This window comes from Cervus canadensis, chromosome 12 (assembly GCF_019320065.1).
Source record: "Cervus canadensis isolate Bull #8, Minnesota chromosome 12, ASM1932006v1, whole genome shotgun sequence".
In the NCBI taxonomy this organism is placed as follows: Eukaryota; Metazoa; Chordata; class Mammalia; order Artiodactyla; family Cervidae; genus Cervus; species Cervus canadensis.
In genome coordinates, this window is record NC_057397.1 from 60,209,308 (window position 1) to 60,229,152 (window position 19,845).

The 19,845-nt window shown below is 40.8% G+C and overlaps 1 protein-coding gene across 1 annotated transcript; it reads left to right on the plus strand.

Annotated features, from left to right (window-relative positions):
• Nucleotides 1–1,742: 1,742 nt before the first annotated feature.
• PABPC1 (poly(A) binding protein cytoplasmic 1) lies at nt 1,743–19,249 on the plus strand. Its single transcript, XM_043483278.1, has 15 exons — nt 1,743–2,666; nt 5,727–5,920; nt 7,558–7,673; nt 9,969–10,108; nt 11,375–11,469; nt 11,819–11,956; nt 12,139–12,234; nt 14,466–14,738; nt 15,127–15,217; nt 15,646–15,756; nt 15,839–15,993; nt 16,541–16,625; nt 17,171–17,301; nt 17,889–17,982; nt 18,804–19,249. The coding sequence occupies exons 1-14, from the start codon at nt 2,474–2,476 to the stop codon at nt 17,979–17,981; spliced, it is 1,911 nt and encodes a 636-aa protein (XP_043339213.1). The 5' UTR covers nt 1,743–2,473; the 3' UTR covers nt 17,982; nt 18,804–19,249.
• Nucleotides 19,250–19,845: the final 596 nt, after the last annotated feature.

The following is a 19,845-nucleotide window of genomic DNA, read 5'->3' on the forward strand; positions in this document are numbered from 1 at the left end:
ATCACAGCCAGATAAAACACTGGGATTTGATGTTTACTGTACTCACTGTAATGCTTATATGATTACCAGAGAACTCATTAGAAGACTCCTGAGGAAAGAAATTTGTGTCTGTCAAGTATCTTCCTCACATCCAGATGCACTTGGTAGGTATTCAATAAACGTATGGATGGACTGACTTTAACTACAGAGTTCTAATAGAGTGAATGGTGATTTGTCATCTAGGATAAGATCTGTCTTCCTAATGCACAGTCTCCCAGTCTTGCTCTTTTACCTAATAAAATACATAAGGTAACTTGTTTTCCAAAATATCAGTATTATCCTCTTCCTACCAAGATAGGGGCAAAATAGCACTTATGTGGGATTCTTCAGGTTTAAATCTGAATTGAGAATAAAGTACTCAGTCCACAACCAAAGATATATTTAACTTGCCTTAAAGTTTACTGAATTAAAGAATGAATTGGACAGTCATTTGAGACCGTTCTCTTAACAGTAAAATAAAATTATTACTTCTCGCTCCACCTTCCACACAAGATTGCTGTAGGGAACAAAAGATGCTAAAGCTTTAAAAATTGTAAAGTACATCTCTTCTCGGCCTTTTGGCTAAGATCAAGTGTAAAAATTGTAAAGTTCAATACTACTTTGAAGTGGGATTTGTATGTTGACTTAATGTCTTTCCTATCAACTGGTATTTTTGCAATAGCCTTCCTATTAAAGCCCCCAACTAACTCCACAACTGTTGTACACATTTTTAATACTGCGTTTAGGCGATTTCTAATTATGCCTGGTTGCAAGTCTGTGAAGCCATGTACGACCGTGACAGACTCGCACTTTGCAGGAAAACATTTTTCTGGAGTCCTGTTCTCTGTTTCAAATTGCTGGCAGAAGTAGCACGAAATCAGTGACTCCACCCTAGCCTCTTAAGTGAACTGTGATCACGGTACTTTAAAAAGGGAAGCGGACAAAGACCTCAAAATAGTTTGCCCAAATTAAAATCACGCTGACCAAAGACAGCGCCCAGATGGGAGACCCGGGAAGAGTCTTAAGGGCTCGGAATGGAGAGGCCCCGGAGTCCGAGAGCCCCTCCGCTCCCCGGTCCTCTATTGGAAGCACGACCCAGGTCCGGAGCTGGAACGGTTGCGGGGGGCGGGGATGGGTGGGCCTCCGAGCGGGCGGCCGGGACCCGCGGCCGGTTGGGGGTCAGCGAGCGCCGCGGCCGTTGAAGACTCCAGCTCCCAGCAGGCACCGCTTCCGCGGCCGAGGCGCGTGGCGGCGCTGCCCGCTGGGACTCGTAGTGCGGTCTGGTAGGAGAACCGGGGAGCCAGCTTGGGCTCCTTTTCGCCCACGTTGCGGAAACTAGGCCTGGGGGAATCACGCCGGCCCACTCCCGCCTGCCGGCCCTAGGGGGCGGGGTGGGGGCGAGTGGAACGACTGGCTGCGGCGGGAAGAGGGCCCTTGGGGGTCGCGCACGTGGGGGGTAGTTAAGCGCCGAGAAACCCGGAAGCCCCGCGCACCGCCCACCGCCCTGGTGACGGCTCAACGCCTCTACCGGGTGGAGGTGGGGCGGGGTGTGTGGGAGGAGGGGCCGGCCCACCCGGCTCCTCAGAGAGCCGCCCGCGAGCCGGCCCTCCCCTCCCCTCCCCCACGGGTCCTACGCCGCGCGGGGCCCGCCCACACCCCCACCCCCGACCCCGGCGCGTGCGCAGAAGCCCCGCCCCTCCGCCCCAGCCCCACCCCCTACACCCGAAGCCGCTGCCGCCGCCGCCACTTCCTCTCCCTTCCTCTCTGCTCTTTTCCTCCTCCTGTTTTTCTCTTCCCTCCTCCCCCTCCGCCTCCTTGTCTCCTCCCCCTCCGGCGCTGACGCTCGCGTAGGGCCGTGGCGTCAGACGCGCGGGGGGCGGGGCGAGTGCGGCGGGGGGTATAAGTAGAGGGTGCAGGAGGCGGTGCTTCCCCTTCTCCCCGGCGGTTAGTGCTGAGAGTGCGGAGTGTGTGCTCCGGGCTCGGAACACACATTTATTATTAAAAAAATCCAAAAAAAATCTAAAAAAATCTTTCAAAAAACCCCAAAAAAAAATTTACAAAAAAATCCGCGTCTCCCCCGCCGGAGACTTTTATTTGTTTTTTTCCTTCCTCTTTTATAAAATAACCCGGTGAAGCAGCCGAGACCGACCCGCCCGCCCGCGGCCCCGCAGCAGCTCCAAGAAGGAACCAAGAGACCGAGGCCTTCTCCCGCTGCCCGGACCCGACACCGCCACCCTCGCTCCCCAGCCGGCAGCCAGCAGCCAAGCCTCCAGCGGCAGCGGATCGACCCGATTCTGCGGCCGTTGAGTAGTTCCCGATTCCGGTTGATTTTTGTCCCTCTGCGCTTGCCCCCGCTCCCCTCCCCCCGGCTCCGGCCCCCCGGCCCCGGCACTCTCTCCCCTCCTCTGACGGGAAAGGTCGCGCGGCCTGTGGCCCTGCAGGCAGCCGTGCCGAGATGAACCCCAGCGCCCCCAGCTACCCCATGGCCTCGCTCTACGTGGGGGACCTACACCCCGATGTGACCGAGGCGATGCTCTATGAGAAGTTCAGCCCGGCCGGGCCCATTCTCTCCATCCGGGTCTGCAGGGACATGATCACCCGCCGCTCCTTGGGCTACGCGTATGTGAACTTCCAGCAGCCGGCGGACGGTGAGAGCCGGGCCCGGCGGGCGGGCGGCCGGGCGGGCGGCCATGAGGCTCAGGCGGCGGCGGGCGGGCTAGGCCGGCGGGCCCGGGGGGGAGGGGGCGGGAGGGCATGTCACCCCACCCGAGGCCAGCGGGCAGAGGCTGGGGCGTCAGGACCCCGGCTCCCCGCGCCGGCCGGGGCCCGCGCCGCCGGCAGCCGCACGCCCCTCGCGCGCCCGGCCACTTCCTTTTCCGCGACCATTTTCTCGGCCTCAGCAGCGCTCAAACTTTAGGGTGATGACGCGCCCGGAGGGTGGGTGAGGTTGGGTTCTAACACGACGCGGTGCTCCCCCCGGTAGCGGCGAGATCTTGGGGGTGTCGAGCGCCGATCCCCTACTCCGGTAGTCGGTGGAGGCGCTCCCACCACCCCCAGGCTCCTGCCGGCGCCCCAGGACAGGGAGGAAGTGCATTTCGGTGCTCGAAAAATACCACGTGTTGAACCCGGTAACCTCCCAGGCCCGAGGCCTGTACCCTGTCGCGGGTCCAGTCGCCTGGGGAAGCCGCGGGGACTTGGAATAAAGTTAATCTGGTGGTCGTCCTCAGGTTTCTGCGACCACTCTCACTAACGTGGTGTGACTGACGGCTCCAGAAGTGTAGATTACCAACGAGACGTTGCTTTGGGGGTTTTCCCTTAGTTCAGACAGTTCTTGAAGCAGCAAGTTCGGAGAGAGGGGATGTAGAAGATGACCCATCGTTTTCTCAGGCAGTTTAGTTAGTTTTGATTTTTAAAATCTAGTTAGTTTCGTGGTACTGGTAATTCGGGGTTTGTGTTTTTCCATTTCCTTGAAATCTCTCTGGTTTTGAAGGATTTTACTTAAAAATGTCATCCCCAATTTTGACTGTAAAATGTTGCTTGTGAATGTAGTGTGTACTAGACCATTATACTTATGTGGTATTCTAGTGGTGATTTCCTTATAAAAGTGGTCCATTATATTCATACATCGTGGGGAATGATTGAGTGAAAAGTAAGGGATTAATTAGTTTGAATGTATGGGAAAAAAGATGCGATTAACCTTATATTTTTAAACAGTTCACAAAAATTCGAATATTTGGCAAATATGTGGCCTGATGAGTTGCCAGGATTTTTCTTTATAGCTGAATCAATTGACTTGGAAAAGTCATTTTCACTTAATTTTATGATCCATTTTTGCCCTTTTTCCCCTTGGCTACTTGAATATATGTCAAGTATTATAAAACATACGGAATCTAGTTTTTGTAGGAAAGGCCTTGAAGGTGGAATTTAAAACTTTTATATCGTTAAGGAATTATTTTGTGATCAGTTTTTCACTAGGTAAAGTTAATACTGAGATTTGGGGGTAGACAGGCTGTTGGACCACACCAAGTTGTAAAACTGCACTGCAGGTTTTCTGCCCTTTGCTCTGTAGGCAGTAGTTCCAAATGCCTCTCTGTAAGGTTTCTTCCCAACTCTGATCACGTTTATCACTAAATGGAAGATCAGGGAAGGTAATTTGGGTGCAGATAATCACAAACTGAAGGGTTGATAGAGAAAATTTGAACGAACAAATTCTAGGAATGTGAACTTTTGAAACTGACTGTTAACAGTTTCTAAACAATTTTAAATCAGGAAAAAAAAATTTTTAATTTCTTGGGATTCTAAAAGTTGAACTTCAGGTTACCATGGTTACAGTACACTCACTGTGTATTATCCTCTATACTAATAGACCTGTACTGTCACTACTGAAAAGAAGGTAGCATTTTTCCATCTTCAGTTTATTTTATTCCTATATTTATACAGATTATTTTCTTTACAAATAATTAAGTGATTTTCCTTCTACTCGCCCCCTTATTTTGCTGCATTGGTGCACTTGTAGAATAGCTTCTGAAAGTGGTCAGTTTCCAATTTAACAGGAAAAGGTGACTCATTCAAAAGAAGCTCAAGCAAAGTCAGCTAAAAAACTAGGGGAGCTGAGTAGGTGTGGCCAATTGATAAATGAGCTGACAGCTGATTGTCACTATCTTCTAGAAACTGAAATTTTCATTTATAGAAAGAAGCGGCTGGAAAATTTGTTTCTCACTAACTTTACAGTTAACACTAGCATGGCATTTGTGAAAATTGATGTTTCAGAACTTCAAATGGACTGTGTGTGTCCCTTCTTTAGGAACTAGTCTTTTCTACTTAAGGATACATTTTTCCATTTAGAGTCCAAACTTCTTTAATAAGTGTTTTTAATGGTACAGGTGCACATAATTTGATCCCTTGTAGACTCTGAACTCAGGTTTTGAAATTTTCTAGCACTCTCCAGCAGTAACTAATCATCAGTTATTAAGTAAATGATCTAAGATAAAACTGGTTTTATATGTATTAATAGTGAGTTGGACTATTGTAAACCAGGTTATTTTAAAAATTTTGTTAATAGCTAAATATGCTCAACTTCACATTAGTTTTTAAAGGCATGACTCAAATGTTTCTGAATGGATAGAACCTTTCATTTTTTTTTTTTAACATGGTAGTAGGAAGTTGTGCCATGAGTCACTGAAATCCCCCCCAATAAGCCACGAACTTTTTTTTAGAAGATGGGCTAGCTTTTGTGTAATACTGACAGGAATAAGTGATAAAACATTTTTAACAAGTAGTAGGGAATAAGTTAAAATGCTTGAAAATCTGTAAACTGCTCTGCTTGTGGATAATCTGTAGTTGCTTTTAGTGTCTTTTTATATTGCTTATCAAGCAGATTGTGAAGGGGAAATCTGTTTTTATAGTTGATCAGGAACAAAAAAGCACTTTTAAATTTCATGGCAATTAAAGGAAGAGATTGCTTCAGAAATATGTTAGTTCTAAACAACATGTCATCTGTTAACATATGGGAAATTTGGGATTTCTTGATACTTGTCTTTTTTGTGTTGTATGATATAAATCTAGACTGACAGGTGTAAAGTCCAGCCATCTTCAGTTTAAGGAAGTAGAGGGGCCATGTGCTCAATTATTCCTTCCACAGTAGATTATATTAAGTAGACTGTAAAAGTTTTGAATAATATTTACTTTGAAAATGTCCTTTTTTGCAGCGGAGCGTGCTTTGGACACCATGAATTTTGATGTGATAAAGGGCAAGCCAGTACGCATCATGTGGTCTCAGCGTGATCCATCACTTCGCAAAAGTGGAGTGGGCAACATATTCATTAAAAATTTGGATAAATCCATTGATAATAAAGCACTGTATGATACATTTTCTGCTTTTGGTAACATCCTTTCATGTAAGGTAAGCAAAAATGTGACAAGTAAACATAATTTACTGTTCATGGGGTTCTCAAGGCAAGAATACTGAAGTGGTTTGCCATTCCCTTCTCCAGTGGACCACGTTTTGTCAGAACTCTCCACCATGACCCATCTTGGGTGGCCCTGCATAGCATGGCTCATAGTTTCATTGAGTTAGACAAGGCTGTGGTCCATGTGATCAGATTGGTTAGTTTTCTATGATTGTGGTTTTCAGTCTGTCAGCCCTCTGATGGAGAAGGATAAGAGGCTTATGGAAGCTTCCTGATGGGAGAGACTGACTGAGGGGGAAACTGGATCTTGTTCTGATGGGCAGGGCCATGCTCAGTAAATCTTAATCCAATTTTCTGTTGATGAGCAGGGCTGTGTTCCCTCCCAGTTGTTTGACCTGAGACCAAACTATGGTGGAGGTAATAAGGATAACGCACAACCTCCTTCAGAAGGTCTCATGCACTGCTGAACTCTGCCCCCAACCCTCTAGCAGGCCATCACTGACCCACACCTCCACGGGAGACTCCTGGACCCTCGGGGCAAGTCTGGGTCAGTCTCTTGTGGAGTCACTGCTCCTTTCTCCTGGGTCCTGTTGTGGACAAGGTTTTGTTTGGGCCCTCTCAGAGTCTGTTTCCTCAGTTGTGTGTAAGTTCTGGTGGCTCTAAGGTAGGGTTAATGGTGACCTCCAAAAGGGCTTACTGCACCCAGAGCCCCTGCCCCACAGCAGTCTACTGCTGACCCATACTTCCGCAAGAGACACTCAGACACAATTCTGGCTCAGTCTCTGGGTCCTGGTGCACACAAGCTTTGTTTGAGCCCTCTGAGCATCTCTGACGGGTATGGGGTTTGATTCTAAACGTGATTTTGCCCCTCCTGCCATCTTGCTGGACTTCTCCTGATCCAGCATTCTGTTAACTCCTGTCAGAGCCTAAATAGGCCCCAAAGATGAAAGTTGGATAAGACAAGGTTCTTCCTCTTACTGAGCACAGTCATCTTTCACTAGATTATCAGAAGCCAAATTTGGAAGATAATTGGGAACACTGGTGTAGGTCAAAGAACCCTGTGTGAAATACTTGGTTCAAAACAACAAACTATCAATGGTGGAATTTGTCTAGTAATAGTAGGGTATAAAAATGAAAATAAAGCGAGTAATAAAAGAAATTTTAAAGTGATGCTAGTAAAAATATATCTAGGAATTTCTCTGGAGCTGTTGTGGGTAGTGTGAGTGACTGAACTGAACACTTACTACAGTGTTGTAGCCATGTGCTTAGTGGCTCAGTCTCATCCGACTCTTTGCAGTCCTTTGGACGATAGCCTGCCAGGCTCCTCTGTTCATGGGGTTTTTCGGACAAGAATACTGGAGTGGGTTGCCAATCCTTTCTCCAGGGGATCTTCCTAACCTAGAGATCAAACCCGCATCTCCTGTACCTCTTGCATTGCAGGCACACTTTACCCACTGAGCTTTGGGGAAGCTACTTGTAGTTTATTCCTTAAGATAGCAACTGTGCTTTCTGTTAATGGATATCTTTATTTCCCAAACACCGAGGTAAGGTAGCTGACACGTTATCTGAACATTGGAAAAATCCTAAATCAGTAGTAAGTAATGAAAAATTGGTATACATTTTCCCCTAGGTGGTTTGTGATGAAAATGGTTCCAAGGGTTATGGATTTGTGCATTTCGAGACACAGGAAGCAGCTGAAAGAGCTATTGAAAAAATGAATGGGATGCTTCTAAATGATCGCAAAGTGTAAGTATAAATATGAAGTTAATCATACTTCAAATCTGTTTTTAATAGTTAAAATCAATTCATCCATTTTACAAGAAATATATTTGTGCTCAAAAGAGGTAACAGCTAGAGTGAAAATTAATAAACCATATCTTGGTAGATTTTACAATTGTCTTTTCTCCATAGTTACTATAACATACAAATAACAGGGAATTAATACAACTGGTCAGTATTCAAACCGAAAAGAAAAAGGAGAAGCTAGGTATACTGAAATACAAAGCTTTCCCAGAAATAAGTGCATAGTTGAAAAAGTATGAAATGCAGGCAGAAACTTAGTCATAATTCTCAAGGTAATAATTAGCCCATTTTATATTCAAAGCTGGGGCTAAAGTGATTTGCCTATGTTTTACATGCTGGTATGAGAGAGAAACTGGGATACAAATTCGTTGCATAAATTGAGAGCCCGGGGTAGCTCTTTACTGGGCCTTGTTGGTTGCTCAGTTGTGTCCTAACTCTTTGTGGCCCCCATGGACTGTCACCTGCCCAGCTCCTCTGTTCAGTGGAATTCTCTGGGCAAGAATACTGGAGTAGGTTGCCATTTCCTTCTTCAAGGGATCTTCATGACCCGGGGATCGAACCCAGGTCTCTTGCTTTGCAGGCAGATTCTTTACTCTCTGAGCTACCAGGGATTCTTTACTCCTACAACGATTGTTGTAATTGTGGTAATTTGGCTCGCTTTTCTGTGTGAAGATAAATCGGAAATCAGAAGTCTTCATGGTTTATCTTTTCTGAAATAAACTTGTTATTAAAAGTTGAAAACTTTTTAAATGACGATACTGATAAAACCTCTGTAAGGCTTTCTGCTACAGGTTGTAAAAATACAGGTTTTTATGAGCCCAAAGAAATTACAGATCTCAATTTTCTTTTATCTTCTATGCCAGTGGATTTTCCTTATCTGGGCAGATTCAGCCTTGAGGTCATCTTGTAAGTGATGTCTGAGTTCATGTTGCCATGTGAACTGGGGTAATGGCACACACAGTGGGTTTGGGTCTTAGAGGTCTGCTGCATCACTCTGGCATCTGTGGCAGGTGGTGTGGTCAGTCTATCCATGAAGGAGTCGTGCACATGGTGTTAGCTGTTTGAGTTCTGTCACCTGCTGGTTAAGGAAAGATTAGGAATATGTAAAGAGCCTCAAATATGGCTTAAGAAAACCAGCAACTTCTCAGTATGAACAATGTTTACAAAGGATAATTCTTAAAGTTAGTACATCTTTAGATGAGAAAAATGTTTAGCATCACCAGCATTTACAGATGAAAATATCTTTGGCCTGTCAGCAATGGTTTAGAGGAGAAAATGGCTACCACTGGTGACAGTCTAGATTAAAGTAAGAACTTGATTTATTGCTGTTTTCTGAGTATAAAATGATATAACCCTATTTTGGAAAGCAGTTTGTTAGGTATAAACTTAAAGTTATTTATATAACCTTTGAACTGCTGTGATTTCTACAGTGCTATCCTAAGAACAAGTAACAGTCTTGTAAAGTTATGGCATTATTTATAAAAGCAAAAAGTTGTGCTGTCCACGATGGAATATTATGTTCCCATTGAGAACATTTATAAAACAATTGCATGGAGAAACACCACCATGTGGGAGGAGGGAGATGAGGGGTGTTCTAAGGGAATAAAATCATAGGTATCTTCTCTGAAAAGAAATTGTGCTATCTAGACTTAAACACAGAAAACAAAAAGACACTAAATTCAGTCACGTTCCGGGTGGAATTATCTGAAATGGATCTTTACTTTGATGATGTTTATTCTTGTATTCTGTAGTGACGTACATATTACTTTTATACTGGGGAAAGTCTTAATTTTTAAAACATTTTTGTTGATAATGTCACAAAGAAATTCGTCCCAGGCTGTTGGGTGTATGAGGACAGAATTCAGTAGCATAAATTTCTGTTTTGGAAGAAGCCATGTTGGAACAGCAGTGATAAAAGTTTTGTCTCCTCACTGGCCTGTTCCATGCATACTTCCATTCCATTGCATTTCTGGACATAATCTTCTGAACCCAGGTTAGCTAGAAGGACGGCAGAGGGGTATATTAGGGAAAATATCCTTTTTTGTGGTTATAGTTGAGAGGTTTGTTATATTTGGTGCTTTTATTTTTTCAGTTAAGACCCTATTTCTGCTTTATAGTGTGCTCCTTATTAGAGATTCTGAAATTAGCAGTGGCTATTACAGAATCACCTATCAGGCTTAGTTAAGCTGAACTTCATAAAGTAGAACCTAATTTTATAGTTCTTACATATTTTATTAGATTTGTTGGAAGATTTAAGTCTCGTAAAGAACGAGAAGCAGAACTTGGAGCTAGGGCAAAAGAGTTCACCAATGTTTACATCAAGAATTTTGGAGAAGACATGGATGATGAGCGCCTTAAGGATCTCTTTGGCAAGTTTGGTAATGTGTCTGAATGAAATTTTTATATTCACATTGTTACTTTTGGATAATATTTTATACTGAAAATAAATGAGACTTCATGGTACTTAAATTTTGTAGTTAATTTGGATTAAGCTACTGATAGTCCATTATACTAGCATATAAGTAAAATTCTATCCAGTTTAAAGGTTAATAGCCTTGCGTTAGCACAGTAAGTTGTCACTGTAATTGGAACAGCCTTTAAAAGGTTTTGCTATGTTAAGAAATTGTGCTGGATTTATGCACTAACAGATCCCATCTGATCAGAGGCATTGCATGTGACACAACCAACTTAGGTTGGAATGTAGTCTTTAATTACGGGTTAGGAAAGCTGGCCAGCTTTAGGATATTTGGCCAGTCTCAGCATCATGTTTGAGCAATTTAAAATAATAACTTTGAATGATCCAGATTTTCCAGTGACGTGTAACCAGTCTCAATTTAAATAGTTGTGTAGCTAATCAGAAGATGAACCTGACATTGTACTCTTGCAGATGATTTGCTTGCCCCTTAACTTTGCTTTCCCTTTTAGTTAACTTAAACAGGTGTCCTGTTTTTTTAAGAGCATTTCAAATCATAAAGAATTAGGAAATGTAATACTTGATTATTGCCAAGCTGCCATGCCACATTGAACCCTCTAAACAGTCATATCTGTGCCCATAAATCTTGCAGATTCTCTGTAATTAGATGTGATTTTTTTTTTTTTTTAAACTTTTCCCCCACCTCCCTAAAATAATACCCAGTTCAGTTAAGTATTTTATTGAGGGAGCTGGTGGGGGAGAAGTGTGTCTTCAGAAACATGCCATCTCCAGGTGCCTCTGTCTCATCTTCCCCAAAGGTCAAGGCCTCTGTTTCCTCTACTCCCTGTTGAAAATCAAGTGGGCCAAGGCTTAAGGAATTCTTAAGAAAATCAAGTTGTTTTAGAACAATGCATCTGTTTTGTACTAAATGCTAAGAATAAATTAACTTTGTTACTTAAACATTTGTCTGAAACATACCTCCTTAAATGGAAGGAGGAATATTTCAGAGAAAGAGTTTACTTAGCTTCTTAGAAAAAATAAAGGGTCTTTGAAGAGAATGTTTAGTGCCTGTGATAGGAGAGAGGGTAAAAGGAAGAATAAATTTCTGGAGGTTTGGGATTTTTTTTAATCCCCATTTTTATATTCTTTTCCGCACAACTTTTTTTGAAACTTTAAATGTATAAACTAAATGTTGTAGGGAATATATTTGAATCATTAAATTTTTTTTCAGGGCCTGCCTTAAGTGTGAAAGTAATGACTGATGAGAGTGGAAAATCCAAAGGCTTTGGATTTGTAAGCTTTGAAAGGCATGAAGATGCACAAAAAGTAAGACTTAATATATACTTATCAGAGGCAGTGTGGGTTTTCCGTATTTTGTAATAAGAAATGGGGGATATAAAGTTGAGTTGCTCTTGCATCAAAATACACAAGCATACCGCTGGCCAGTCTACATGTTGTTTTTCACATGTATTGTTTTGAATTACTTGCATTTCATGTATTAGCTTTGAGAGTATAAATTGAAAACCTATATTATGTCTTAAAACCCCAAAGTTTAGTTTTTGTGATGGCTTGTTTTTTATCTTTAGCTTTTATAAACTAACAGATTTTCTTTATTGTTAAAAAATGAACTTACATATAGTGCAAGTTAGTAATTAAAATTTTTTTTTTCCATAAGGCTGTGGATGAGATGAATGGAAAAGAGCTCAATGGAAAACAAATTTATGTTGGTCGAGCCCAGAAAAAAGTGGAACGACAGACAGAACTTAAGCGCAAATTTGAACAGATGAAGCAAGATAGGATCACCAGATACCAGGTTCATTTTTTAACTGAACAAGTAAAACTAAGGCAGGAGTGAGGAAGCCTATTCTATATTCATTTCAGTTGCTGCCAGGCAACCGGAGGGTGTGAGGGGAACAAGGAAAGGAAACGGGATAAGCTAATAGGAAGTATGTTTAAGTACCACTGTGGTTTTCTTTTTCCAATTTTTTTTTTAAGGGTGTTAACCTTTATGTGAAAAATCTTGATGATGGTATTGATGATGAACGTCTCCGGAAAGAGTTTTCTCCATTTGGCACAATCACCAGTGCAAAGGTAAAGCATATGATGCATATCTTTTTTTAAGATTTGAGAAAAATCTGTGCTCGTGGATGTATGTATATAAATTTTATATTTCATACTGGAGTGTTGTAAGAGAACATGTTGTAAGAGAAATGTGTTTATCCTTTATGTTCCCTGAAAAGCATTTAAATGGAGTATTGTGCATCCATTTATTTTGAATGTATGAAGAAGCATGCATGTTTTACAAAGGAGAGTCTTTATAAAAAGTCCTTTTTAAAAAGAAGTCCTTTGTGGATCACTATATCACTGTTAGCAAGGAGATAAACAGTTTGGCAAGAATTTATTCTGAGAGAGGAGATCTTCATGTTAATTTGATAACACTTGCTGAAAAAACATTGATCAAGACAGAAAGGTGACAACTCCATGCTAAAGTCTGGCGAAGGACTTGGTTGGCTGTCCCGGATATTTTTCCATGCTTGTATACTTACTGTATGCATATAAAGTTTTTATAAAACAATCATAGTATACCTATTCTGCAATTTGTCTTTTTATTTTACAGATCTGGATACATATTTATCTCAGACCTTTTCTCATTTTTCACTAAGGGCTGACTGTTCATGGTCTAAGTGTACCATAATTTATTCTGCTGTGCCCATATTATTGGACACTTGGGTTACTTGCATGTTAACACTATTAGATATCTTTGCACACATACATACCAGTATTTCTAAAGTCCTAGAGTTGAAATTGCTGGTTAGTGGGTATGTATATTTAATATGACAGAATTGTTTAAAAAGGCTGAACAAACTACTACTAGTCTTGTCAAGTTAGTAGAAAGTGATACACATCTTTTTAAATGAGACATGCTATTTATGTGTTTACTTGTTTAGCCTATTCTTTGCCTGTTTTTACATTGCATTGTTTATTGATTTCATAGGGAGAATTTTATGTCAGCTGTTTGTTTTATATTGCAAAAATTTTTTCTAGGTCTTCCATTTAGGACTTGGGGGTCTTGTGTCATCTTAGATTTTCCCTGTATTTTGCATTTTTTGTTCAGAGTCAGAATCTTATCTGGCAATTGGAATTGTTTCAATGTGATGTGAATATAAGCTCTACGTTAATTCAGAATTATCCCGTTGTACCATATGCTAGATAGTCCAAAGTCCATCTTTACCCAGTGTTTTAAAATGTAAGCTTAACATCCCAAATTCCCATACTTGCATGGGTATATTTCTAGACTCTTTCTGAGATGTAACTGACATAAAACATATTCAAATGTACAACATAGTTGTTTGATATTTGTGTATACTGCAGAGTGATCACCACAGTAAGTCTAGTTAACATTTATTACCATAGATTAAAAATATTTTTTTCTTGTAATGGTAACTTTAAAGATTCACTCTATACAACTTTCAGATAAGTAACTCATATTAACGATAGTTCCCACACTGTCCCTATACATCCTATTCATTGCGTCCCTCGTCATTGCTTCCCTGTGACTTTATGCCTAGGAGTTTGTACTTTTAAACACCTTCATGTGTTTCCCCAAGCCCGCTGTCTGTGGCAGCCACCAATCTGTTCTCTGTATCCCTGAGGCCAGTTTTTTGTTTTGTTTTGATTCCACATTTATGTACGATCATGAGTCTGTTTTATTGCTCTTCTGTTTGTTCCTGTGTCACCAGCATGCTGTTTGATACAGCTGTATAGCATGCTTACATGTAGGTCTACTGAGGAGTTCATTTCATTTCCTTACTGCTTGTTTAAAAAATCTTTGGAGTTATTGTGAAGTTTTCTGAACGTTTATTAACCCCAATATTTATGGCCCTTACGGTTGTGAATGTGAAATTTTAATTGTAAAATGAGACTCAACTGCTCCCTCCCCTCAAAGAGTAATATAGCATCTTGTCAGCTTGACTTGTTAGAATATAGAATAGTCAGATTTTAATTGTGCATTTTTCTAAATTTTTTACTAAGTAAATTTAGTAGGCTTTGAATGTATTTAGAAATTAAACCTTAATATTGAAAATCTAAAAACCTTAAAGTTTCTGTTGTGTCTCTGCCTCTCTACGTTTGCTTGGCTAGGATAATGCTTACATGTAGTTTACCCTTAGTATTTGGATATTAATGGGAAAATTGTGGGGAAAATGATGAAAGTATTGACAGGGTTTAGTTAAGTGTGAGTTGGTGGCTCTAGTTGATACTGTTCTTAATGCCTCATCCTTCCATTGCATTAATTGTGTGGTTTTTTAATTTTCTTTCAATAGGTTATGATGGAGGGTGGTCGCAGCAAAGGTTTTGGTTTTGTATGTTTCTCCTCCCCAGAAGAAGCCACTAAAGCAGTTACGGAAATGAACGGTAGAATTGTGGCCACCAAGCCATTGTATGTAGCTTTAGCTCAGCGCAAAGAAGAGCGCCAGGCTCACCTCACTAACCAGTATATGCAGAGGATGGCGAGTGTAAGAGCTGTGCCCAACCCCGTAATCAACCCCTACCAGCCAGCACCTCCTTCAGGTTACTTCATGGCAGCTATCCCACAGGTAGGTTCTAGAAGAGGACAAAAACCTCATGAAGGTTTTCCTGTTTCGTCACCTTTAATGTTTTGTCTCCTCCCCACCCCCCCACCAAAAAAAAAGAGTAAAGTCTTAAGATGAAAACATTTGAGATGTGAATTATGATTGGATTTGAAAAATGCATGCTATGTACTGAGTCACTTCAGTCGTGTCTGACTTTGTGACCCTGTGGGCTGTAGCCCACCAGGCTCCTCTGTCCTTGGGATTCTGCAGGCAAGAAAATGGGAGTGGGTTGCTGTGCCCTCCTCCTAGGGATCTTTTCCTGGAGTGAGGACCTGTTAAATATTTTGAACATGCATAATGTGTTGTATTATTTGCTTTTTCTATGATTGATACATTTGCTTGCTTCCTACAGACTCAGAACCGTGCTGCATACTATCCTCCTAGCCAAATTGCTCAACTAAGACCAAGTCCTCGCTGGACTGCTCAGGGTGCCAGACCTCATCGTAAGCTTTTTTTTTTTTTTTTTAAGTTGCAAAGTATTTGAACTAAAAACATAAATGAGGCAAATTAGTTGTTATATCCCAATGGTATATTAGCTGTTGCTTTCCGTAATTTATAGTTTCAGGTGTTCATTTTGGGCATCTTTAGCATTTTGTTCTTTAAAAAGAATCTTAAAATGTTCGTAAAATATATGCTGGTTTGATTTTTTTTTCTCTTTTTATCACAAGTTTGAGAATGCATCCAATTCCATTTCATATTTTTATGATCTGATACGAGTGGCATAAAAGTCTGAAGAAATGGCAGATAGGAGCCTAAGCTTTTAAAAAATATACTTGTTTATATTTGATCATTTTTAGTCTTTTGTGCAAATCTGAAAAAGCAAGATGAACAGTTTTTCCCAGTTAATGTATGTTCATATTTTTAAATGTAGCATTCCAAAATATGCCCGGTGCTATCCGCCCAGCCGCTCCTAGACCACCATTTAGTACTATGAGACCAGCTTCTTCACAGGTTCCACGAGTCATGTCGACACAGCGTGTTGGTGAGTCTTAACCCTTCCCATGAAAGTTGGTCTCCAATTGGAAATACGAAGATAAATACAAAAAATGTTTCTATTTTTTTAGCTAACACATCAACACAGACGATGGGTCCACGTCCCGCAGCTGCTGCTGCCGCAGCTACTCCTGCTGTCCGCACCGTTCCACAGTACAAGTATGCTGCGGGAGTTCGCAATCCTCAACAGCATCTTAATGCACAGCCGCAAGTCACCATGCAGCAGGTGTGGATTTGAGGGCTTCTTTATGATAAAGATGACAGTCCTTGATTGCAAAGACTTTGAGGACAGCTGTGTGATGTGTGAGAGCTTAAGCTATCTAGAACATCTTGTTGAAGTCCCACTAATGGCTAGTATGTAAAAATATGTGCTATACTTGAGGAACTAGAGCATTGTTTTCCCTTCTGGAATTGCTTATGTGATTTGAGAGTTTTATTTGGCATAGTTGTAAGAAAGGGTGAAATAAAGTTTAGGTTGTAAGATTTGGCTTACTGTTTTTTTGGTTTTTTGACCCCTGGGACCAAAATTGTGGTTGATTATACTAGAAGTACGGTTCCAGAGACTACTCCAGATAAAGAAAATTCAACATCCCTGTGCTTATAATACTTGAGCACTTAGGTGTTAATAGCTGCCTTAGGCTGCATTTTCTGGTTCACTCAGCTTCTCCTGTTTATGTTTAGATTATAGTCTTTATCCAGTTATTTTCCAGTGATGACTGTGTTTGTGCTTGTCATTACTTCTGTACTTAGGAGTTTTCCCATTTTCTTTCTAGCCCGCTGTTCATGTACAAGGTCAGGAGCCTCTGACTGCTTCCATGTTGGCATCTGCCCCTCCTCAAGAGCAGAAGCAAATGTTGGGTAAGTACCTTTGTCCCACCTGGTAAATTACAGTAAGAGACTAGAAAATAGGAAGACACTTAGACTGCCTTTGCACCTAAAAATGACAAATTAGGGTGGCGGGATCTGAATTGGTATGAATGATTACCATGGCAGTTTGTCTGCCTAACTCATTAAAAGCCTGGAAAACTATTTAAATGTTGCCTTTGGTGGACAGGGTAATGGGGCATGACTTGCCAGGTATCCTACCACATTTTCTGAAGGAGGAGTTTGAAATTTGAACCAAATGAGTAAGCCACTTTGGTTTTGACTGAGCACAGATTTAACACATAGCTTCATTTCATCTTTGTTCGGCAAACTGATGCTTCCAAGAATTAATTGCCTTGTGGTAGATCTTAATCCATTTTATACTGATCATCTCATGAAAGATACTGAAATGGTGGATTATGGGTTCACATTTATTTGCTGTATATGAAGGGTTCATAAACCCCAGTTTTACTATATAGTAGATGCCTTAAAAAATTTTTTTTTTGATTGAAGGAGTTTTTGAATGTTTTTGTTCCTAGGTGAACGGCTCTTTCCTCTAATTCAAGCCATGCACCCTACTCTTGCTGGTAAAATCACTGGCATGTTGTTGGAGATTGATAATTCAGAACTTCTTCATATGCTTGAGTCTCCAGAGTCTCTCCGTTCCAAAGTAATTTAAATTTATCATTTACCTACCAGCTTCTTATACTACATATTCCAGGATGTTTTGTAGAACATTTATAAGTGCTTTGTACAAGTCACGCACAGTTCTAAGAGGTTTATAAATATTAATTGAAAATCCTAATAACTATGGTGCTGTTACCCCTATTTTATAGACACAGACAGGAAACCTGAAGCAGAGAGAGGTTGAATAATTTGCCTAGTTGCTCAAAAAGCAGCTAGTGAATGGCAGAGCTCGGCTTCAGATCCAGTCACTGTAACTCCAGTGTCCATTAACTCTTAGCTGTGCTCATCTGTATTTAAGAAAGGGATATTTGCTGATATTTCTGAACTTTGGGGGATTTTTGGTGGGGAGAGAGTAGGAAGTACAAGAGGTTAATAATTCCAAAACAGTGGTGGAATAGAGCCCAAAGGATACAGATGTATAGTTGGAATGTTGTGTTTTTTTTTCATAACAGTCATTAACACTTTCATCTGAGGAAAGAAGTTTGCCTTTGTTGGACATTTGTAGGTTGGTGGTTTGAAGCTATCTTCTAATTACTGTTTTTCAGAACCAGTTTGTTTTCGTTTTTTCAGGTTGATGAAGCTGTAGCCGTATTACAAGCCCACCAAGCAAAAGAGGCTGCCCAGAAAGCAGTTAACAGTGCCACCGGGGTTCCGACTGTCTAAAGTGAGCCTGCCTTGTCTTTCTTATTCTCACAGTTTGAGCATGTATTGAAACGTAGCAAAAACTCGTTTTATCACTAATCCAAATGCATTGCCAGTTTTTCAAAGAGAAGTAAAGATACAGAGGAATTAACTACCTGTTAACCCTGGTATAGACTTGAATTTTTGAGCTTAAGACCCATTCAGACATTTTGTATAGTAATTTGTGTTAAACGGCTGTAACATGGATTGGCCCTGTGTAGATAGCTATTCTTGAAGGACTTTCATAGCTTAATACATTTTCTTGGGTGGCAGTGATGAAGTTGTTTTTTGGCCTCTAATACTGCCTTTCATTACCCCCAAGAAATAGGGTGATATAGCTGTGTAGCCAGAGCCAGGCGCGTACAAAGCTTTCCTATAAAATAGGAAATAGCTGGGGCTGTGCGGGCCATGTCCCGCGTGGAAGCTCCTCTCCCCGCTGTCGCCGTGGGAGAGCCGCCCCGCAGCTGGTGAACTGGTGCAGCCTGAGCAGGGGTGCTGTGGTTCGGAGAGCTTCACAGAGACGGCTCTCAACAGGCTGAGCTTGCTGAGGGCTTGGTCCTCAAGTGCCAGTACTGGTCCTCTTACTTGTTTTTATTACAATGCTTGACATAACAACATTGTTTAAATTTAAGGTGTGCAGCATGTTAATTGGATACATTTATATATTGTAAAATATGACTGCCATTATAGCTATAATTAGCATTTCTGTCACCTAGGTAAATGTCCTTTCTTTTTAGTGGTTGGAATCATTATGTTCTGTGTCTTAAGTTTGATGACCATCATCTCTTTTCCCCACATTTACAGATGATCAGGGACCATGAGAAGAAACTCGTGCTTCACCGAAGAAAAATACCTAAACATCGAAAAACTTAAATATTATGGAAAAAAAACATTGCAAAATATAAAATAAATAAAAAAAGGAAAGGAAACTTTGAACCTTATGTACCGAGCAAATGCCAGGTCTAGCAAACATAGTGCTAGTCCTAGATTACTTATTGATTTAAAAACAACAAAAAAACACAAAAAAATAGTAAAATATAAAAACAAATTAATGTTTTATAGACCATGGGAAAAAGAATTTTCAGCAAAGTACAAAAATTTAAAGCATTCCTTTCTTTAATTTTGTAATTCTTTACTGTGGAATAGCTCAGAATGTCACTTCTGTTTTAAGTAACAGAATTGATAACTGAGCAAGGAAACGTAATTTGGATTATAAAATTCTTGCTTTAATAAAAATTCCTTAAACAGTGCACAGTGATGTTATGCTATTTTATTTCTCTTTGTAATTGGCTTGGGAAAATAAGTGATAGTTGGAACTGACGTTAAGAGCCTCTTTCATAACAAAGATATTGTTTTTCAAAAATTTATTAGGTTTATGGAAGAGACATAAGACAATGCCTCTAATGCATTTTATGAAGTCAGATTTCCATGTGATTTCTTTTGAGATGATTTCAATATATGATATATGATACGTTAAGGTTTCTAGGCTGGGAGATAGCTTTTAAACTATCACTTATGTGGTATAAAACAGTAATAACTACTGTGTTTGCTGGACAGGAAGGTGTAGATAATATAAAAATTATACTAAAAACTAGTTACATTAAGTGTACTTAGGATTAGTTTTAAGCCTTAATTTTATAGACTTGTAATTTGACTTATTGATTATTGCGACTTAACTCAGTATAATACCTTATCATCCAAAGTACTTTTAAATAATGAAGATAATAGGGTTTCTCCATTGAGAGAAGTGGATTTAGAACATCAGGATTGGGGCCTGGGGCATACACATTAAACAGGTATCCCTGACAGTTTCAGTGTGCTTTAGAGAATGATCTGGTTTCAACTC